The sequence below is a fragment of the Hyperoodon ampullatus genome (assembly GCF_949752795.1).
Source record: "Hyperoodon ampullatus genome assembly, chromosome: 17".
Classification (NCBI taxonomy): domain Eukaryota; kingdom Metazoa; phylum Chordata; class Mammalia; order Artiodactyla; family Ziphiidae; genus Hyperoodon; species Hyperoodon ampullatus.
The window spans coordinates 11,041,082-11,063,943 of NC_136930.1; the positions used below are offsets into that span (position 1 = coordinate 11,041,082).

A 22,862-nucleotide genomic window follows, 5' to 3' on the forward strand; every position below is an offset into this window, starting at 1 on the left:
GGGGGGAGCAGAATTTTGTGAGATGTACCTCCAGGAGCTTGACCAGGTTAATCCCACAGTAAATGTCTGCCAGAACTCACACAAGAAGAAGGTACCAATCTGAAAAGGCCTATATCTATTAAAGAAATTGAATCAATTATCAGCAACCTTCCAAAACAGAAAACATCAGGCCTAGAGGGGTTCACTGGTGAATTCTTTAAGGAAGAAATTACCAATCCTCTAAAATCTCTTTCAGAGGCTAGAAGCACAGGTAACACTTCCTAACTCACTCTAATCAGACATTATAAAAAAAGAAAACTACAGACCATTCTCTCTCATGCATATAAATGCAGAAATTCTCAATAAAATATCCACAAACCAAATCCAAGAGTCTCCTTCCTCCAAAGAAGATTAACACTTACTTCAAAGCAGGTGGCTTAGAGGCACTAAAATCACAGATCACCTTAATCTAACCATTATTTGAGAGAGTTTAAAGCTGGGATTTATTTCTAATATAAAGCACTTTGGGTCTCTAACTGAAGCATAGAGAGTTTACCAGGACAATTCCCCAACCTTGGTGAACTACGAACACCCGTTTTTGGTTTTCTAGCCTCAAGTGTCCAACAAAAGCTCTGCTCAGCTTCTCACCCACTTTTCCCAGCATTAGCAGATGCCACTAAGGGGAAAAGTAGCCTGAAATGCCTGCCTTGTCCTTGCCTCAACAGCACTCTGATACACTCAAATACACATCTTTTCTACTGTGTCTAGTTTTTCTAATTTTTTAAAATGTAGCGTTAATCCAAATAACTTATCCAACATTACCAAAAGAGGAACTCCTCCAAAGACAGATTTAATATGGTTAATATTTAAGGGTTTTAGAAATCCTGTTTTTTCCCTTTTTCTCCCATTATGCGCCGGAACCAAACAATGTTTGTTTTCAAAATACGCATTCTACCAAACATCTTTCAGGGGTATGGGTGTTTTTAAATAAATCCAAGGGATATATACCTTGTTAACTATGAGATACCTTTATATAATGTCACCCGCACAAAAACATTTTATCTAGAGTAGTGAAGACAAAACATTTAGAATAAAACAACTTTTTGAAAATATAGTTTTTAAAAAGAAAAAAATGTACCAAAGTAATTTCACATTTCAATTAGAAAGAAGAAAAACCAAACCAGCTTTCCTATTTTGATACTTTCCAATTCTACTTGCCTCTAAACATTTACAAGCATTATTTAGAAATAAAGTGTCATTTAGAAATTTAGAAATTTAGAAATAAAGTGACCCAGTATTTTAAAAACATTTTAAACATAATATGTTTTTCCTTGTATTCGTTTCCCCTTGGAAAATTACATAATTTTATGAAGATCTTTTACTGGAAGTCTGAGAGAAATACTGCATCTGCTAACACTTACCGTGAAAAATACGAAAATCAATATACGGATGAGAACCTCTTCTTTCTGACTCAAATCCTGCTCGACTCCTTACGCGTACATCTCCTGGGCAGAATCAGGAATAACACATAAGTTTAGAAGGCTGCCGTTCAGGAAGAAGCTCCCACATGCAATAAAGGTCTATGCGGGATCATACCCGTAACTCAGGCTACTAATGATACAAATGGAATAAGTAGTTAAGAGCTGATTTATTTGAAAGGGTTTACAAATTTTGGGCACTGAGTTATAAGTCTAGATGAGGTTTTTTTTAGCCTACCCCTATAATAATTATAATCTCTATTTTAGAGTCACCTTCTGAAAGATGATTCATGTATATGATAATCCAACCTCATCTCTTATTACTCACATGGAGTTAAAAAAATCCTCAGCACAAAACTTTAAAAAGCCACAATGAGAAGCAAATATTTATTAAGTGTCTACTCTGTGCCTAACACTATACTATAAGGGATATGAAGAAACAGAAAATATAGTACCTATTCTCAAGCAGCTTATAATTTTTTAAATGTACAGAAAATTAAAATGTTAAAGATTTTGCCTGAAATGTTTAATTTGATCCATCTTCTTTTTTCTCATTGACAGTGGGTATAGTCAAGGTCTTTAGTTGGGCCTTAAACTTTGTTGTTGATAAGCTCAGTACCGTTTCTTCCTGTATTCATATGACTTTTGGATCCACTTCTCCATACAGCAACATAACCACTGCCATCTTCTGCCAGGTACTCTTTTTGTGCCTTGTAGACATTATTTCATTTAATTCTCTAACCAACTCTGAGAGATAGGAATCTTAACCCCCATTTTCAGATGCAGAAACTGAGATTTTTAGATGTTTAAGGGCACGCACATGCCACAACGCTAGTGTAAAGGTGTGCCAGGGTTTAAACCTAGCTCTGCGGGCTCCAAAGGCAGCACCTTTCCCACTACACTTCCATAGCCTCCGAGTTTATAACCTTTAAGTCTCCAGTCCCTATTCCTGTGCCCTTGCAGTTCCGCTTGCCTGGAAGGCTTTCCTGCTTATTCTTTGTTTCAAGGTACCTGTCATCCACCATGAGTCCATCCCACAACGATTAATCACTTCTCTCACGTGGAGATGCCTTCACTCTCTATCAGATGTTTACTGAGCACTCACTACATGTCAGGTAACACAGCAGTGAGCAAAATATATAAAGTCCCTGTCTTCATGAAGCTCACCCTTTCATGGAGTGACACAAATAATAAAACAAGTAAATAATTTCACTCTATGGAAGATGGTAATAAGCACCATGCAGAAGAGTAAAGCAAGGAAAGAAGAACAAGGAGGGGGGAGTAGGGAGAAGTGATTCATAACTGTGGTCAGAGACCTCAGTGAACGGGAGGCATCTGAGCAGAGACCTGAAGGCAGTGAAGCAGTGAGCCACATGGCTACCTGGATGAAGACGGGCCCAGACGTAGGGAGAGCAAGTACGAAGACTCTGAGACGGGAGCATGCTTGTCACGTTCAAGGTCAAGCAAAGAGGCCCACACGGCTGGAGTGAGGTGAATGAGGGGAACTGGTAGGAGGTGTGGTCAGAGAAATAGTAGGGCTACATCACACTGGACCTTCAATGGGCCATTATAATAGCTTTGGCTGTTACTCCAAGATAGAAAACTATCGGAAGATTCAGAACAGAGGGGTGAGATGGACTTAGGTCTGAAAAGGTTCACTCTGGCTGCATAGACTAGACTCAAGTAGAGACGCACGGGAAGACGCAGGGAGACACTTAAGGAGTGAGTGCATTCAACGAGGCAACAGCTATGGCCTGCGGGGAGGGGGATATGGGGAGATGCTGGTCAAGGGGGTACGAAGTTTCAGCTACGCAAGGGAAGTTCTGGAGATCTAATGTACAACTATGTGACGACAGCTACCGATAAAACACCGAGTAACTGTGGTTCAGTTAGGGATGGTAAACAGCACTGGGGTGGTGAAGTTCTGGATACACTTTGAAGGTATCAGCCAAGAGGATTTGGTGATGAAGTAAACGCAGAGGAAATAAGAGTCTCAAGAATGACGCCAAGGTTCCTGACCTGACAACCGGAAGAATGGAGTTCCATTTTCTGAGACGGTGAAAGAATGCAAAATCACAGACCTGGGGAACACAAATCTTTTAACACATATGTTAAATGTGAGGTGCCCATAACCACGTGGAGATGTTCTACAGAGTGAAGAAAACAGGAGTCTAAAACTCTGTTTTGAGGAGAGTAGAATCCTGACATGTCTACAGAGAGAGATGGAGACAGTAAAGAAGAAAAGGCTCAACATTCCTGGGGGAAAATATGTGCTAGAGTAGAATGGAACTAGGCAGGTAAGATACACAAGGTAAATTAAAGAGGGGAAAAAAAGGGAAGAAGAGCAAAAACAGGACACTGGAGAACACACAGGCTTAAGACTATGAAAGGGAGTTAATGAAAGAGGCACAAACAAACAAACAAACAAACAACCCAAAACCAAATCACCACCCCAGAAGCAGGTGAAGAATAAGGATGACTAAATATCATAGAAATTGAGCGAGGAATTCTGAGTATAAGGAGAGCAGTCATGAAGAAAAGACAGTAAGAAAAGGTGAGTTAAGGTGCCTACTGCGATCTTTATAGTATGTTTTTAGTAGTATGAATTAAAAGTACCAGGGATCAAGGAGTGCGTGGATGAAGAGAAAAATCTGGCAAAGAGAGGGAAAGAGAGAAACTACACACATATATGTATGTGTGTGTGTATATATATATATATATATATATATATATCTCAATTATATATGTATATATACACACATCAAATTCATTTTACCCTCTGGACTTGAGTAATACATTAAAGATTTAAGAACTGAGACTAGGAGAAGACAAATGGCCTTCTCACCAGCCAACTGAGAACAAACACATCCGGTGACAGGACCATGCGATCAGGTAATTCACAGCCTCGTCTTTGTTCATGTTACCGTTTAGTATTTAGCAACTGTACAAATCTAAGACTCTTTTTATGAAAAATAATCAGGATGCAACTTAAAATTGTATACTAATCACAGAGTCCCAGTTATTAAGCCAGAGATTTCTCAATTACCCAAACTCTAAGATGTCCCTCTTTATTCACATCATATTAATTTTGGCTTCTAGACTCAACTTCAAAGTAATAGGTCATTTCTGCTGCAAACGGTGATGAAAAGCTACCTAATGAAAGATATCTCGATCCTGAATAACAGCAGATAACAAAATTAACTGATATTGGTGCAAAATAAATAATTCTTACCTAGCATACGAATGTACAACGCAGTCTGATCAGAGCTGTCATAGGAGATAGCTCCACGCCTCTAGAAAAAAAAAACACGCATTTTAATGCATGACAATTTAAAATGTGATATAAAATTCAATTCAACAAACATGTATTTATTATTTTTTTGTGACGCACTGTGCAAGAGAAGGTGGGATAAACAAAATGAAATTAAATACAGCATTTGCTCTTGAAATCTCTAGTTGTGAGGAAGACAAATAATTATAACACAATTATGATTAAGCATTGTTGGAGAAGTGGATACAGAGTGAGGAACACAGTAGGTGGAAATTTAATGTCAGGGTACATCATACAAGCCCACTTGAAGAGAGAGCTTCTGCAGAGGTAGACGGAACTGATGGAGAGACACAGTTCAACTACTTCACTATTCCCTTCATTTAAACATGAATGAATAAGCAAACAAGAATCATCAGACATTTGAAGAAACTCTTTAGCTAGAAATAAATGGAACAAAATGAAAAACCAAATGGCCCAGAAGCTACAAGAAATAAGAGAATTTTAAAAATGTAATTAGTGTACTCAAAGGAATTTGAGTAAAACAAAAACTGGGGTGCACTGAAAGAGAACAGATTTAAAAATACATTTTGAGCTTAAAAATAAACAGGTATAAAAAGTATCTTGCAACATTACTCATAATGGCCCCCAACTGGAAACAATCCAAATGTCTACCAAGCCGTATAATATTATTCAGTATTCAATATCTAGTGTTGTTATTCAGACATAAAAAGCACTGAAGTACTGATACGTGTTACAACATGGTTGAACCCTGAGAACAGTATATTGAGTGAAAGGAGCCAGTCACAAAGGACCACGAAGCATATGTTTCCAATATTTGCCAAACAGGCAAATCCACAGAATCAGAAAGTAGACTGGTGGTTGCCTAGAGTCGGGAGAGTTGGTGGGAACTGGAGAGTGAATGCTACTGGGCACAGGGTTTCTACCTGCAATGATGAAAGTGTTCTCAAAGTAACTGTGGAAATGACTGCACAACTCTGTGAATATACCAAAAAGCACTGAATTAAAAAAAAATCACCCACTTTAAATGGGTGAATTGTATGGTACATGAACTATACCTCAGTAAAGCCGTTATAAAAAATAACGAGTATTGCAAATATTTTAAATATAATTACCCAAAAAACCCCCAAAACAAAAAAAAACCTTTGGAAGACCCGAAACACCCTCAGCAAGTTCTGCCAACTCCACCTTCACACTCGTCTCCCTTCCTCGATCTCCACTTCTTCATTCTGTCTCAGGCAACAGCATCTCTCACCCGGACTCCTGCAATGTTCTGCCCTGCTGACTGGTTTTCCTGCTGCATCTCTTGGCCCCCAGTCCATTCACGCAGAAGCAAGAGTGAACATTCCAGCTACTGCTCAGAAGTCCTCCAATGGCCCCCACTACACTTGGAATAAACTCCACAAACACCTAACTCTCCATGATCTGCCTACCCCTCAGTCCTCTTGTCCTATCTCCCTCTTTCTACCACTAAGAGCCAGCCACCCTGGCCGCCTTGCCCTTCCTCAACCACGCCACACGCACAGCCTTGACACCTGCTGCTCTGTGCAGGATCACTGCATCATCGTTCCCTTCTTACCTCTCGGGTTCCAGACGAAATGTCATCTCTTCAGAGAGGCAGTCCCAGACTACCAAACCCAAAGTCACCAGGCAGTCACCCTCCCCAGAGTCCCTACGTTCCTGCTCTGTACAGCACACCTAGCTGACCTATTCTTGTTAGCTTGTTCTAAAACAAAAGCTTCACAAGAGCATGAACCATGTCTGACTTATTCACCACTGTGTCCTTGGCCCTTAAAACTACTATTATTTAGTAGATGCTAAATAAATATTTGGTAAATAAATGATTGAATGCACTTATTGTAAATAAATTAGTGAATAATCATTTACAAATTAAGTTGATGAATAAATTAATGAACAACAGAATTGATATAAAGACAAACTAAACATCTAGAAGATAAAATTAACCAAACCTCATACCAGAATCTAACCTCTGTGGAGGCAGAGACTTTGTTCAACGCTGTATCCCCAGATATAGAATAAATCCCAACATTTAGAATAGTGCCCAGCACATTCTAATGTAATCAATAATATTAGCTGAATAAACAGGCAAGCAAATTCTTAAAAAACAGTAATAAATAGAACTAGCATCATGAGCTATTATAAAGTAGTGTGACAATACAGAGAATCTAGAATCAAATCCAAGAATGTACAGAAATTTTGTATATGCTAAATAAAGGATCTGAAATCTGGGGAGAGGAAATTCCCTGGCGGTCCAGTGGTTAGGACTCAGCACTTTCACTGCCGAGGGCTGGGGTTCAATCCCTGGTCAGGGAACTAAGATCCCACAAGCTGTGTGACACAGCCAAAAAAAAAAAAAAAAAAAAAAATCAAGTCTGTGGGAAAAATATTAATTATTTGATTAAAAATATTAGATTAAGTGGTTGTTATCTGGAAAAACATAAGGCTGTATTATTACCTTCCTACTCCAAAATAAATTACACATGGAACAGAAATTTTAATGTAAAAAAAAAAAGCATGAAAATATTAGAAGAAAACATGACTGTATTAAAAAAAATCTCAAATAACAACAAGGACCTACTGTATAGCACAGGGAACTATATTCCATATCTTATAATAACCTATAATGGAAAAGGATCTGAAAAAGAATATATATAACTGAATCACTTTGCTGTACACCTGAAACTAACACAACACTGTAAATCAACTATACTTCAATAAAGTTTTTTTAATTTAAATAACGACTCAAAAAGAAATCTTAACTAGGAAAGGCCTTCCTAACTGTTCTATAAAATCCAGAAGTCAATTTGGCCACATAAAAGTTAAATTATGTATGGCAAAATATATCATAAACATAGGCAAAAGACAAACTCCAAATGAAGAAAAATGAGTTCAACAGATACGACAAAGGGCTAATTTTTCCCTGTTACTCCTAAAAATGAAGGGAGAAAAAAGAAGTGTCTTACAAATCAATTACAAAATGAATAATAGTGTAGAAAAACAGGGAGGACATAAATACACTACTCACAGAAAGAGAAAAACAGGTAGGACATAAAAACACTACTCACAGAAAGAGAAATAATAAACTAATAAACATAAGAAAAAATGCCTGACTTCATTAACAAAATACATATTAAGGAAATGAGATGGTATTTTTACATATTAATGATCTTCTTTCCTCACAAACCCCTGGCATGAAATTTACAACTCTTCAACATATACCTAGAAATCTCAAGGAAAAATAATCATTTTTTTTTACTGTTATTATAAAGAAAAGTTACTGTATTTAAAGCCCTCATTTGGATTTAGTATGCAAAATAGCTCCCCAAAATATTGTTATTATCTCCTCGGTGCTTATCATTTAAGAGAAAAACATCAATTAAACTGCTATGACTTAATGTATCCTTAAACAAACAAACAAAAAACCCCAACAGTTCAGGAAATATAAAAGGAACACAAGTCACAAGCAAAAATAAAATTCTAATTTTCAACATTGGCTGCCTCCAGGGAAGCTGAAGGACAGAAAGATACAAGGGTAGGAAGAGGACTTTTCAATGAATATCTTTTGAATTTTGTAGCATGTGTAGTTATTATATATTCACAAAATACATTGAACTAAAATTTAAAGCTACAGTAAGAATGTACTACAAAGAAATCTTCAAAGAAATGGACGATCTCAAAACCCAAGGGACTAAATCATACAGAACACACTGCTGGCAGCATCATGCTTTTAATAAAGTTAGTGTCTTCCACCAACAGAAGACCCTGAGCCTCCTGCAGTGTTTCACGGTAAACTACTTGCTCTGGAGCAAACAGCCACTGTAATCACTTGGTATTAAAAGGCACGACTCACACCTGCTGTTCCCATGGCTACCCCAAGATATTTATCTTATTAGATTTCAAGACTCCCCTTAATACCACCATATTAGAGGAAAACCTAGTAGTCTGGAGAGCACATATGTGGAGATAAATATTTCTATCGGCCAAATCATATTCATGAAACCACAGATATAATTATGTAATAGTTGGTCATGGTCAGGACCTATCAACTCACTAGTATCCAATCAAATTGGGCAAATAGCTTGTTAAAACAAATTTTAACCTGTTATCTCTAACAGTTCTCTTCAGGAGAAGGGTTGCCTTTTTTTTTTTTTTTTTTTTTAAATGAGGGGAAGGGTATTTACTAAAAGAGCCACTAATTAGAAAGGTAAAGTCTCATTTATCACTTTAAGGATTGAGAAAGACTAACATCAGCTATTAAAATAGTATAAGTAAAAAACTGGGTAATGAACATAATCTAGATTATAACTATGACACAATTTATTTTAAGGTAATCACTTTAGACTTATTTATAGAGGCACTAACTTAGGGTCTGTATTAGTTAACCATTACAAAAACTTGGCAAAAACGGTAGAATTTAATTTTAATATATTTTAACAAATTACTTTGGGATGTGCAAAATATTCAAGTTATTTTATTCCTTACTAATTTAAGTAAGCCTGGTCCACAAATACTTAGCTTAAATGCTATCCTAACCTGCAAGACACAACTCTCATGAAACAAATCCAAATGAGATAACAGAAAAAATTTTTAAGAATGGACTTAAAAAAAAGGTGGACCCATCAATGAATACATTCTGAGTGATAATTTACTCATTTATTGCCTCACAGACCAAGATTTAAATGAATATTATTAAACTGTAAACAGTCTAGGTAAAATAATCTAAAGTAACTCTTTTTGGATAAATATACTATAAATTATAAAATTAGAAATTTGATTTCCATGTTAGAATGTTACTTTAAAAAATAATTATATGTGCTTTATACACCAAGACTGCAGCACAGACTTAACATATATCTTTGTAAAAGACTATCATTTTTAAAGCCATATACTAGTAAAATAGTTTTTAATAAAGACAGTAAAACAAATTTAATCAAATTCCCGTGTCACACTGTCAGTCATAAAACACTCGGGGCTATCATCCACATTCCCACCTCACCTCACCAGTGAATGGAAACAACGGAGAAGCTTCTACTCGTGACTTTTCTAATTTAGCCATCCTGGGAACAGCTCGGTAAAGCAAACTAGTGTAAGTCAAACCACGGGTGAGGCCCAGCTCATCAGAAACTGACAGCCGCAGCATAAACAAGTTAAACTCTAAGGTTCCAAAGGATCCACCACCACACAGACAGGCGTTCTGAGTGCCCTGGTAAGACACTCAACCTTGCATCAGGATGAATCGCGGCTCTTCCGCAAAAGATCTGACTTACAAGGTAAATGACCAAAGGCGTAAAAGTTGTTCCTGATATTAGTTAATACAAACTTTTAAAGACAGACATGTTTTTTTTGTTTGTTTGGCGCAGCTTATGAGATCTTAGTTCCCCAACCAGGGATTAAACCCGCGCCCTCGGCAGTGGAAGCGCCGAGTCCTAACCACTGGACCGCCAGGGAATTCCCAAGACAGACATGTCTTAAAACTGAGCAAAGGTATCTTAAGTGCTATGGCTTTTATCTTGTTTGGGTTTTCCAGTAAAATAATCTATTGTGCAAAGGCGTGAGTCTTTCCCTTAGATGGTGAAGTAATGATATATTAACTCCTTGCTGAGCTCCTACTCTGTGCCAGAAAATGCTCCAGGCGCTTTCATACAAAACCTCACTTACCCGCACAAGACCTCTGTGAGGCAGGTCTTATACGCCGGGTTTTGGAGATTAGTAAACAGGTCACGGGGCTTAAACACAACAGCACTAAATACATTTTTGGGTAACGTTACAAAAATGGTAACACACTACAAAAGATGAAGCCCAAAGTTCTGAAAGCAGTTTTCTCTGATGCAGTAAAGTGAGCTTTTTCAGACTGTATTCATCTTACATACGCTAGGAAAGCGTTCCCACCTGAGTGCCTATCCAAGGACGAATCCATCCACTGAACACTGTCCTTCCCAATCCTCTTCCCTATGCAAACAATATATTAAAAAAAAAAAAATCACACTCTTAAAATACTAGCCTTCTTTTTGTTTAAAAACTTAATTTAAATTTTTTGGTGGTTATAACAAAAGTTAAAAAATCTCTGAAAACATCCACAATTCCACTAATGCATTATTAATATTAACTTGATCTTCATTCAGTAACTTGGCAAGCTAATCCTTTAAAAACAATTAGTAAATTGGTGTGAGTGCAACAAAATTAATTCTTAACTTACAAAACACAAGATTTTAAAAATCTGAGTGCACTGTTTTTAAGAGATTTCTTCAATCGTATTCACTAAGAAAACAGAACTGCTTCAAGAAAAAGACAATTATGCTTAAAACAATATGCTTAAATGTGAAAAACATTACATTATCAGGGATTCAAACCTCGCTTGAAGAAGAAATATAAAAGAAGCTTTTGTGTTGCTTATTAGCAAACAGTGATGGCCTTATACATTTTAAGTTACTATTCACACTTTTCAATTTCTTAATAAAGGAAGACAAAAAGCTGCCTGGTGGATGAAAGACCATCATTTTTATACAAGTATAGAAAAATAATTTCAAATTGTATAATCTTAAGTATTTCCTACTTTGAACTCTCATTCGGATGGCAAATGGCTAGCATTCTAGCAAGCATTTCTTTTTTTTTTAATCATAGCATAATTTTAATAAGGAATAATGAAGACAACTTAATATGGAATGCTAGATTCAGTTGATGAAATACTATAGCAAGCATTTCTTAAGCCCGATATTTGGAATCCAAATTTAAAAACAACAGATATATAATAATCTTACTCTTTTCAACATATTATAAGTAAGGCATATATTTCAGCAGCAGGAAGACCTTAAGTGAGAACATGAGAGACAGTGGTATTTAGTTTTTTAAAAGTTTTTAATTGTTTAGAAACTCTCAATAATTATACTTTAAATTTATAAGCAACAGTAAATTTGCTATCTCCAGAAGAGAATGTTTAAAATACGTACACCAAATGTCTAAACTGTTTAATTCCATAATCTTAAAAGTTGACCTTCTTTAAGTGTAAAAACTTCTTTAAAGGAATGATCCTGAGGAAAGCTACCTCGATACCAAGGAATGATACCATAAAAAGCCCTTCAGGAGGAATAGGTGGGAGAAGAATTAAAATTACATGCAGTCATCTCAAGCTTCTCAGCTGACAGGTAAAACGTGTAGCTCTTTTAATCAGAGAAATAAAACTGAAGCAAAAGGAGAAGAAACTTGACTAGCAAGTTCATTCCTACCCATATATAAACTAACGATTAATGTCACAATCCTAAAAATAAAGATGGCCTACCTTAGAGGCGATCCACTTGATAAGAACCAAGGCCAGACACCAGATCAATGTAATTCCCATTGGATCAATGAAAAGCCCTCTGCATAGCCTCCCTCCTCTCCCAGAGAGCAATAAGCAAGGAAGATTTGTTAGGATCTGACAATAACCAGCTGTCCCGAGGCAGAAGAGAGGGGACACTGCCTGCCTTGAACCTCACGCAGCTGCCTTCAAACAAGGGTCACCTGACTCTCTGAGAAAATGCTGCCAGCCGGCCTTCCTAACAGCGCGTGGTTAATGCCACAGCCCAGGGCTGGGGAAGGAGAGTCAGTGAAGCTGGAAGAGGGGAGGAAACACCTTCGTGAGCGCTGACCTGACAGTCTCTCAAAATATAGGCAAACGAGGTCTCCAGCTGGGCCCAAGCACATCCTCTACCTTAACACCAGGAATGCTTTCAAGTAACTTCCAAAAAATGTCTGGCAGTACTAAAAATCTCCTCATTTCCTCCACGTAGACCAGTGTCACAGATATAATGTCCTGGCATTTTAAAATATTAATGCATTTTACTCTATTTTTTCAACTTTATTTTATTTTATTTATTATTATTTTTTTTTGCGGTACGCGAGCCTCTCCCGTTGCGGAGCACAGGCTCCGGACGCGCAGGCTCAGCAGCTATGGCTCACGGGCCCAGCTGCTCCGCGGCTTGTGGGATCTTCCCGGACCGGGGCACGAACCCGTGTTCCCTGCATCGGCAGGCGGACTCTCAACCACTGCGCCACCAGGGAAGCCCTATTTTTTCAACTTTAAATACTGAATTGGTCAACTCTATTTCCTTTAGAGCTAGGATTACTTTATGAATGCTAGGGGCTTTCATAGATAATGTCGTGCTACTTAACATTATTATAATTCACTCATTATGGATTTACTGACAAAGGCCAGCCTATCTGCATTTTTCAAGCAATTAAAAGTACACTATTTCTGGGCCTCCCTGGTGGCGCAGTGGTTGGGAGTCCGCCTGCCGATGCAGGGGACACGGGTTCGTGCCCCGGTCCGGGAAGATCCCACATGCCGCGGAGCGGCTGCGCCCGTGAGCCATGGCCGCTGAGCCTGCGCGTCCGGAGCCTGTGCTCCGCAACGGGAGAGGCCACAGCAGTGAGAGGCCCGCGTACCGCAAAAACAAAAAACAAAAAAGTACACTATTTCTAAGCCCGACTTGCAATCTAGCTTACACGATACTATTTGTGTTACACGTCTCGTTCTTCTCTCGGCTGTGAGTGAGCTCGGCGGAAGCAAAGTGGGTCTCTATTCGTCTTCATGATCTCTCACAGCAGCCAGCAGAGAAAAAGCCTTTCATGAAACTTTCATGCAAGTATTCATTAAGCTCCAACTAGGTACCAGGCCCTTTGCTGGACGCCAGGGGTATAATCTTTGAGTGAAAACGGAAAGGGCTCCTGCCCTCCCGAAAGTTACAGTTTAGTCAGTCTACATTCATCAAAGTCTGCAAATAAATGTAAAACTGCAACGGAAACAAGTACGATGGAGCTGTGATGGGAACCGCCAACAAAGCCCCGGGTCTGACCCGGTTAGGAGGTCAGGGGCTTCTTCCCAGAGGCCCTGAAATGCCCCTGAGCTGAACTGCAAGGGCAAGAACACGAAGAGGATGGGAAGAAAGATCCTCCCAGACATGACAACGCACAACAAAGACAAGCAGAAGATTTGAGAAGAACAGCAGAGGAGGCTGGAGTGCAGACTGTGGGACCGCCACGGTGGACGCCCCGAGAAGGGGCTTCGTCTGCATCCTAAAAGCTAATCCCACCCTGCTGGAGACTTTAGCAGGTTTTGGTCAAGGGCAGCTCACTGGGGTAGGGGCTGGGGGGGCGGTCAGGAGGCCACAGCGGAGGCCCCGGAGAGGCGCTCACGGACTGTGCTGGGGGGAGACGTGGACGGGCTGGGAAACACTCCGGCTGTGACAGGACTACGTCATGGGCTGCAGTTCATGGTGAGACAAAGGCATCTGCCTAGTGGCAGTACCCACATGACGGTTCTAAAATATTTGAAAACAGCCCAAATAGTTCAAATACCAATGCTGTTTTCATTATCCAATCCTCAGTAGGAAGTTTATTTTTTTTTAAAAGTTTATTCTCCACCTGTCAAAATGAGGCATAAATTCAAATTACAGATGCACATCACAATTTTTCTAAGTTGAAGCTATACATAACATATGGCCATACATTTCCCACTACACCTTATACATTATATATATATATATATATATATATACACACACACACACATATATATATATACATACCTCTTCTTTCTACTGAACTAACAAGCTGTAATGCTAATCCTTGCACAAATGGAGATAACTTTTTTAGTCTGTCACGAAACTAGGTGTGACATGAGATTGTCAGGGTCCTGGATTACTCTCTGGGCAGTAAGTTTCCAGCCAGCAAACTCAAAGGATGCCCAGGAATACAACAGAGCAGCCAGATGTAATCAGCTCACTCTCAGGAGAATTGCTGGTGGTCATCCTTCATTATCTGCCGCACTAGCCTGGGCTGCACACTCCAAATTAGCCTACTACCTCGATGCTCAGCCCAGAAATACTTCTTATCCTCACAGTTCCCAGCCAGTCAGCTGCTCGAAAAGTTGAGTTCTAAGAAGCAAATATGATACTGTCATTTTTGGTACATTTTGATAAATGCCTTTTTGGTTAACAGTGAGGTCAAGAATCTCAACTTGCTTTTCATCTAAAAGTGGAGGATTGGGACTTCCCTGGTGGTCCAGGGGTTAAGACTTCGTGCTTCCAGGGCAGGAGGCGCGGGTTCGACCCCTGGTCGGGGAACTAGATCCCACGTGCGGCAGGGCGGAGCCAAAAAGAAGTAGATAAATACAAGTGAAGGATTGAACAAGGGAAGAGGGAAAGAATCAGAACTGAGACACACAGGAAAAAAAGAAAGGCAGGCCTAAAAATTCTCTCATTTAAATGAACTTCTGTCGAGATTATCCCAGCATCTCAAAACTCTACTGGGTTTGGAGTCAAGGGCCTGGGTTTATTTCCCAGCTGTACTGCCAAGAGCTGAGTGAACCTGGGGGAATCACCACCTGTAAGGGCCTTGCTTTCCTCCCTTCACAGGAGTTAAATAACATCTGTAAATGAATACCTCACTCACAGCAGGCTCTCAATAACATTCAGCCAAGTCCAAATTAAATAATTAAGACCTAACAATGATCATGACCTAACCACTCCAGCTCCACCCCAACTCTGGACTTAACTGAAATCACGTGGTTCATGGGGGCAACGTGTGCTGTGCTTGCCCAGTGCCCTGGGAACCTCTTCTGGGGCCTGGTAGGGCTAAGGTCATTTTTCACACCAGTGAATGGTTCCCCAGCATCCTCTTCCTTAAATATCTACTGTATGTCTGACACTGAAATACAGAGATAAGCAAGACACAGTCCTTCCAGATCAGAAAATTTCCTATTTGAATAGAAACAGCTACTAAGTTTATGCCTAAAATCATAGCTCCTTCGTTGCTGATGACACATTTACATCACTCAAATCTTACAAAAAACTCAGGCAATACAAGTTTTTCTTAAAACAGTACACTTACCTTTCTTAATGGCACGGACCTAATGGCCTTAAAACTTTTTCCTATTCTGAGATATGAAATATTTATCACTAATTTATCTTGATAAAGTATAAGGCTTCTCTTAATAAAAAATTTTCAATAAGACAAAATAGAAACAAAAGCTGTTATCAAATTGTATTAACACTCCTTTACAATATTATGTCTATTTCTTAGAAAATTATCTTAAAATCTTTCTAAATATAAAATAATTTATTATCCCATGAAGAAATAGTTGCCTCTTTTACAATAATAACAAATGTATTCTTTTACATTAACTTTTCTCACCTGTCTCAAAGCCTTAGTGAAACATGACAGAGCAACAAAAAAAAATCACTTGACTATACTAGAAAAATTAATGCATAGGAGATAGCTAAGCTTTTGAAAACAGAATTTAATACTATGAGAAAAAAGTATAAAACTCTTTACCTTTCTGGGGCTTATAAAAGTAATATCTGAACAGTCAGGGTATTAAAAGCAAATCTCACTATTTTACGAGCATGATCAATAGAAGGAAAAGGTACAGCTTTGATCACTGTGTCTTAAGAGAAGTAATTCAAGCGCAAATTTTATCCCTGGGGCTCTTTGCCACTCACAGGACACCTGTCAATCTTGGCAATAGCCTTTAGCTATCCATATAGAGACTCAGCATGTCCTTCTCTTGACCAAATTAGGCTAACCTCATCTGCATTGACATCAGTGTCTATAATTTTGGAATCCTGTTGACGAGAAGAGCCTATCCCAGAGTTCTTTATACAAATGTAGTGTCTGTTGGAAATTATAACCAAATTTATAATAGAAAAATGTGAATACTATAGTCTAAACCTTCCAACTGTGCTTTTATCATTTTGAATTCCAACCAATTTTAATACCAAATAGTAAATCAGGGTGGGGTTTTTTCTTTCTTTTACTAAAAACCACATATCGGAGCTTATTATTTTTCAGATGTTATGAATTTCAAGAGATATGAAACTGACCAAAAAATTAATCCTTGATAAGTAACAAAAATTATTTAAAAACTATGGTAACATGGGAGTTTTACCACTTAATGAAGACCTTTGTGTCATACTGATTTAGAGTTCTGAATTAAGCTTTCTGTTGGATAGTAATTAATGGCAATGAACATGTGATTAGTCTTGGTATGAAGTAAGTATTCAATAATAAAAACACCCTGACCTTTTACAAACATTCAAGTCTTCTGGTCCAGAAAACTACATTTTATGATATTAAAAGAACTCAGAGATTTGCTTATTGAACGACTGTTCACAGTATTTTAAAAATTATGGGAATTTGCTCCTCGCCATGTCTTCTCACAACACTTTCAGGATCAAGTGATTCCCGGCCAAGAAACGAAAGCAGAATCGTCCCATTCCCCAGTGGATTCGAATGAAAACTGGTAATAAAATCAGGTACAACTCCAAGAGAAGACACTGGAGAAGACCCAAGCTGGGTCTATAAGGAGCCTCGCGTATGAAGTGGCACACCTATTTATGCTGTGTCAAGGTCACTTGCATCTTACCATATCACTCTGAGAACATCACTACTATCTGAACAGCTGGACGTTTTTTATTGGGAAAATGATTTTTCTCTTTGTGCTTCTGCACTAGTGCTTTGGCTCAGTAATAAATATGTGAGACCTTTTGTCAGAAAAAAAAATTATGGAAAAGTAGAAATGGTCACAATTTCCAGAAGGGAAAAAAAAAATCAGTGGTGTAGATCTGACAACTGTAGAGTTTGGACTTAGGCTGCTAGTATATAAGACAAGGAGAATGTCACAGACACCGGACATTTTAATTTCAGCAAGGCTGCACACATAGTCTCTGGAGGCATCATTGAGAACAAAACAGAGCAACGTTAGGCTGACTCCTAGCTGACTGAACAAACATAACCAAAGTTTAAGTACCTGATATCAAGCTAGTGGAAGAATTCTAGAGGTAGCTAACAGAACTCTATATTTGACTTTGTCTTGTTCCACAGTTTATTTATTGGGATGCAGATCGGACTAATGCATATCCTATCTGCATATAAAACACAAAGTATAAACCACCGTGCTTAATTACAAAATAACTTAAAAAGAGAATGAAGTATGAATTTTAAAATAAAATAAACTGCATGCTTATGGAACAGTGGAAATGGAGTTTACAAGTTTCCTTAAAAAAAAAAAAAAAAGCCAGAAAGTTTAAACTCTAAATTAGTAAGAGACAGTAAGTAAAGGCAATCTTAGGGAAGCACTGAGGGTCAGATAAGTATCCAAATCAAGGATACTCCACTGTTCTCAATACAGGCCACATTTATAAGACTGAATTCAGTTCTCAATATTACACTGGAAGATGCATTCATACATAACATTTTTAAATGCAGATAAGGATAATATATAAACTGCTATAAGATAAAATAAGCCAAGGAGTTCAGCTTTATTCTGTGAAATTATGAAAGGTGGAAGTAGACCAATGGGCACAAGTTTGTGGAAAACAGAATTTGATTCAATATTACTTTCTAAGAACTTTCTACAGTTAGAACCATGGAAATCGAAAGAAGCTGCCTCAAACTAGCCTCTGTCAAGGCGGTTGTGGAGCAGGCTAGAAAAAATGACCTTCAAGGTCTCTGCCAGTTCTCAGATCCCACAATACTATACCTGACTCGATTTCATAATCAAAGAAGCCTTTCTAAGAAAGCTGTTATTAAAGGTTCTTCAATGGGAAATTCACCCCCCACCACACCCCACAGACCTAGCCATACTGATTTCCTCAAAGTTATTAACATCTAAGTGGTTACTGGTATTTAGCTCAAAAGATAATTTTTAAATGAGAACTATTTGTAGGTAAGGAAAACAACGTCCCGCTAAAAATAATACTACGAACTGACCACTACTTGTGGGTAAATATATATCAAAATATTTATAACATAAATGACTTAAGAAGAAAAATACTAATCTCTCCGAGACTGGTCAAATTTAAAAAGGAAACGCCAACCGTCAACAATTGTTCCCCTCTCCAAACCAATCAGAGTAGAAGCACAAAAAATTTCTGAAGTATACTTGAGGCACACCGAATAGTACCATTTCATCTCCACATATAGTACTGCAAGAGACAGAAGGAGATGCAGAAAGAGACTTTGAGATCTCCACTGTGCTGGGCATGAAGGATATAACATAAGTGGACACAGTCCTTGCCTTCACACAGCTCAGACTTTTGTGGGGACTACAAACAATCATGACAAATAACCACGATTACAAGCAAATGTGAGATGCTATGAGTGCCAAATATGACACTTAACCCAGGATTCAGTAGTAGCTAGGAAGACCACTGGGAAAAAGTGACACATAATCTGACTCTTAAATGATTTCATAAGAGTTTGTCACACAAGAGGTGGGGGAAAGAGTTCCAGGCACAGAGAAAGCAGTATGTGCAAAAATCCAAGGTAAGCAAAATCACGGCTTGTTTATAAAAATATAAACAAGGTTCAATAAATGATAGGACAACTGGTAGTGGACTAGCACTCCCATCATGAACAACTAGAGAACTAGGCTATCTATGTGAAACACTGCTTTCAGATGTTAGACAAGTAGTGTAGGACTTTGATCCCTGAGAGAAGGGGGAAGAAAACAAACAAGGTGAGACCTATAATTGCCTAGGTTTCTTGAAAGCAGTTACCAAACCCCAAAGCAGAGCAGAGTAACCCTGCAGAGCAAGAAGTCTCACAAAGTTGAGGACACAGAGACTGGAGTTCAGGGAGGGTACAATACTTGGATTTTGCAGGGCTGAGTACCAGACAGGAAGAGCCGTGAAGATAACGGGCTCCAGAAGTCTGAAAATGGGTCTCCTTGAGTCTTTGGCTAAATGCTAAGCTAGCCATGTGTAGAACGAGATACCATGAGGCTGGGAAAAGAACAGCTACAGGGGAGCTGGGAAACATCTGGTCCCCACCAACCACAGTGAAGAGCTCTCACAGAATACCTGGGACATTCCATAGCGACCCAAGAAATGCCATAGCACAGGAGAAGGGCAAATGTAGCCCATCAATGCAGAACGTTCTACTGGACAGCACTGTTCTGGACCCACATTAATGATGCTTAAAATATGCCTAAAAGGATCAGGCTGATCCACAAGTAACTAAGTTGCTTACCAGATCAAAACTCAACACTCTTTTAAAGATGACAAGTGAAAAATAACAAATTAGGAGAATAAACAAGAAAATGTGACCCCAAACGGGGTGATGGTGGGGAGTCAATAAAAACCCAGAAATGAACAAGATGATGGAATTGGCAGATTAAGGACTTTTACAATGTTATTGTAAATATATCCAAAGATTTTAAAGAAAACATGCACACTATGAAAAAAAGAAATTGAAACTTTAAAAAAAAAGGATCACTTATAGCTAAAAAATACAACATCTAAACTAAAAATTCGCAGTTGGGCTTAACAGCAGACTAAATGCTATAGAAGAGATCAACAGAAATTACCTAAACATTTTCCAAATTTGATGACAACTATTAATACAGATGTCAAAGAAGCTCAATGAACCCCAAATAGGAGAAACACAAAGAAAGCCACACCAAGATACATCACAATAAAATTACTAAAAAAAACAACTGATACCAAAACCAAAGACGTTACAGAAGGGAATCATAAACCCAATCACTCATAAACATAGACACAAAGATCTATAAGAAAATATTAGTAAATCAAATCCAACAATATATAAAAAGGAAATGCATATGACTAACTAGAGATTATCCCAAGAATCCAAAATTGGTTTTCTGTTCAAAAAAACAATAAATGTAATTCAACATATTAGAATTTTAAAAAAAATCATATAATCATTTCAACTGATAAAGAAAAGGCACTGAACAAAATTCAACTCATTTATGCTAAACACTCTTACTAAACTAAGAATAAAAGGAAACTCCCTCATCTGATAAAGGACATCTATTAAAAAACCTACAGCCATCATCATACTTAAAAATTAAATGCTTTTGCCCTAAGATCACAAAAAAGACAAGGATGTCTGCTTTACATCTTTAATATGGTATTTAAAGTCAGAGCCACTGCATTAAGGCAAGAAAAAGAAACATACAGCATACAAATTGGAAAGAAAGTAGAAAAACTGTCTTTTATTTGCAAGCAATATTATCATCTATATAGAAAATCATAAAAACCCTACAAAAGAATTTCTGGAGCTAATAAAAATTTAGCAATGTCACAGGACACAAATTTGATATATAAAAATCAATTGCATTACTATATACTCGTGAAAAACGATTGAAGGGCTTCCCTGGTGGCGCAGTGGTTGAGAGTCCGCCTGCCGATGCAGGGGACACGGGTTCATGCCCCGGTCTGGGAAGATCCCACATGCCATGGAGCGGCTGGGCCCGTGAGCCATGTCTGCTGAGCCTGCGCGTCCGGAGCCTGTGCTCCGCAACAGGAGAGGCCACAACAGTGAGAGGCCCGTGTACCACACACACACACAAAAAAAAACCCAAAAAAACAAAAAACAAAAAAATGATTGAAAAATGAAATTTAAAAAATACTACTTCCAATAGCATCCACAATGCTATTGAATACTTTTGAATACTTAGAGACAAATTTAATAGAATATGAGCAAGATCTGTACAATGAAAATTATAAAACATTTTTGAGAGAAATTAAAGACCTAAATAAATGGAGAAATATATCATGTCGTTACAAGACTGAATTGTGTTTTCCCCAAAAGATTTGTCAAGGTCATAACGCCCAGTACCTATGAATGTGACTTTACTTGGTTCCTTGCAGATGTAATCAAGTTTAAGATAACAGTATACTGGGTTAGAGTGGGCTTGAAATCCAGTATAACTCATGTCCTTATAAGAAGAGAGAAATCTGGACACAGACACACGACCACACAAAGGCAGAGACTGGAGTAATGCATCTACAAGCCAAGGAATAACAAGGACAGCCGGCAACCACAAGAAGCTAGAAGAGACAAGGAAGGATTCCTCCCCAAGAGCCTTCAGAGAGAACATGGCCCTGCTGACACCTTAACTTCTGACTTCTAGCTTCTAGAACCATGAAAATAAATTTCTGTACTATAAGCCATCCAGTTTGTAATACTTTGTTTTGGCAGCCCTAGGAAACTAATACACATGTTTACAGATTGGAAGTCTCAATATTGTTTCCAATTTTTCTCAAGTTAATCTATAAATCCAACACAATCCCAATTAAAATTCCAGCATTTTTTTTTAAAGAAACTGACAAGCAAATTCTAAAATCTATATGGAAACACTAAAGATCTAGGACAGCCAAAAACGTTTTGGAAAGAAAAGAGAAGATTGGAGGACTTGCACTACCTGATTTCAAGACTTAACTTAAAGCTACAGACAATGTGGTTTTTGCATAAAGGCAGACGTAGAGCATCAGAACTCAACAGAGTTCAAACACAGACCCACACTTATGTGGTCGATCGATATGTGACAAAGGTGCCCAAGTAATTCAAGGGAAAATGTAATCGTTTCAACAAATGGCACTGGAAAAACTATATAAACTTATGAAAAAAAAATCTCAACGTGCAATCTCATGCTATACAAAAAATTAACAGATCATTATATCTAAACATAAAGGCTAAAACAATAAAATTTCTAAGAAAAAGTACGAGAATATATTCATGATTTGGGGTTAAGTAAAGATTTCTAGATTCAAAAGCACTAGTCATAAAAAATGTTAATTATGCTTAATTATAATTAAAAACTTCTCTTCAAAGACAGTGTTAATATATGAAAATGCAAAACACAGACTCAGATATTTGCAATATAAATATCTGACCAAGGATTTGATCCAGAATATATTATACATATATTAATGACAACTCGTATCTTAATCACAACTAATTCAATTTAAAATATAGGCTAAAAACTTGAACAGACAAGTCACAAAAGAAGATATACGAATAGCTAATACACACACGAAAAGATGCTCAACATGTTTAATCACTGGAGAAATGAAAATTAAATGAAAATTAAATTTAATGAAAATTAAAACCACAAGATACCACTACACAACCAACAAGAACAGCTAAAATTTAAAAGACTGGCAATATCTAGTGTTGGGCTGTGGAGCAATTAGAACTCTGCAAATGAAACATATGTCCCCAAAATGACCTGAACATGAATGTTCATAGCTTCATTCATACAGGCATCCCTCTGAGATATTAAATGTTCAGTTCCAGACCACTGCAATAAA

The 22,862-nt window shown here is 37.8% G+C and overlaps 1 protein-coding gene and 1 pseudogene across 3 annotated transcripts in view; one reads left to right on the forward strand and one right to left on the reverse strand.

The window, feature by feature from the left end:
* Nucleotides 1–22,862, reverse strand: part of PDE7A (phosphodiesterase 7A) — a gene marked incomplete at both ends in the record, with an annotated part of 105,688 nt that overhangs the window by 41,006 nt on the left and 41,820 nt on the right. Inside the window, 3 exons of one of the 2 annotated variants that reach the window (XM_079722801.1) lie at nucleotides 1,401–1,484; nucleotides 4,690–4,750; nucleotides 12,044–12,103. In XM_079722801.1, coding sequence (XP_079578927.1) covers nucleotides 1,401–1,484; nucleotides 4,690–4,750; nucleotides 12,044–12,103 — 205 coding nt within the window. Of the gene's footprint in view, nucleotides 1–1,400; nucleotides 1,485–4,689; nucleotides 4,751–12,043; nucleotides 12,104–22,862 lie in introns of those variants that run through there. The other variant, XM_079722800.1, reaches the window with a different exon arrangement.
* LOC307065766 (large ribosomal subunit protein eL39-like) lies at nucleotides 16,951–17,106 on the forward strand (annotated as a pseudogene). Its single transcript has one exon. The product of its transcript is annotated as a large ribosomal subunit protein eL39-like (transcript).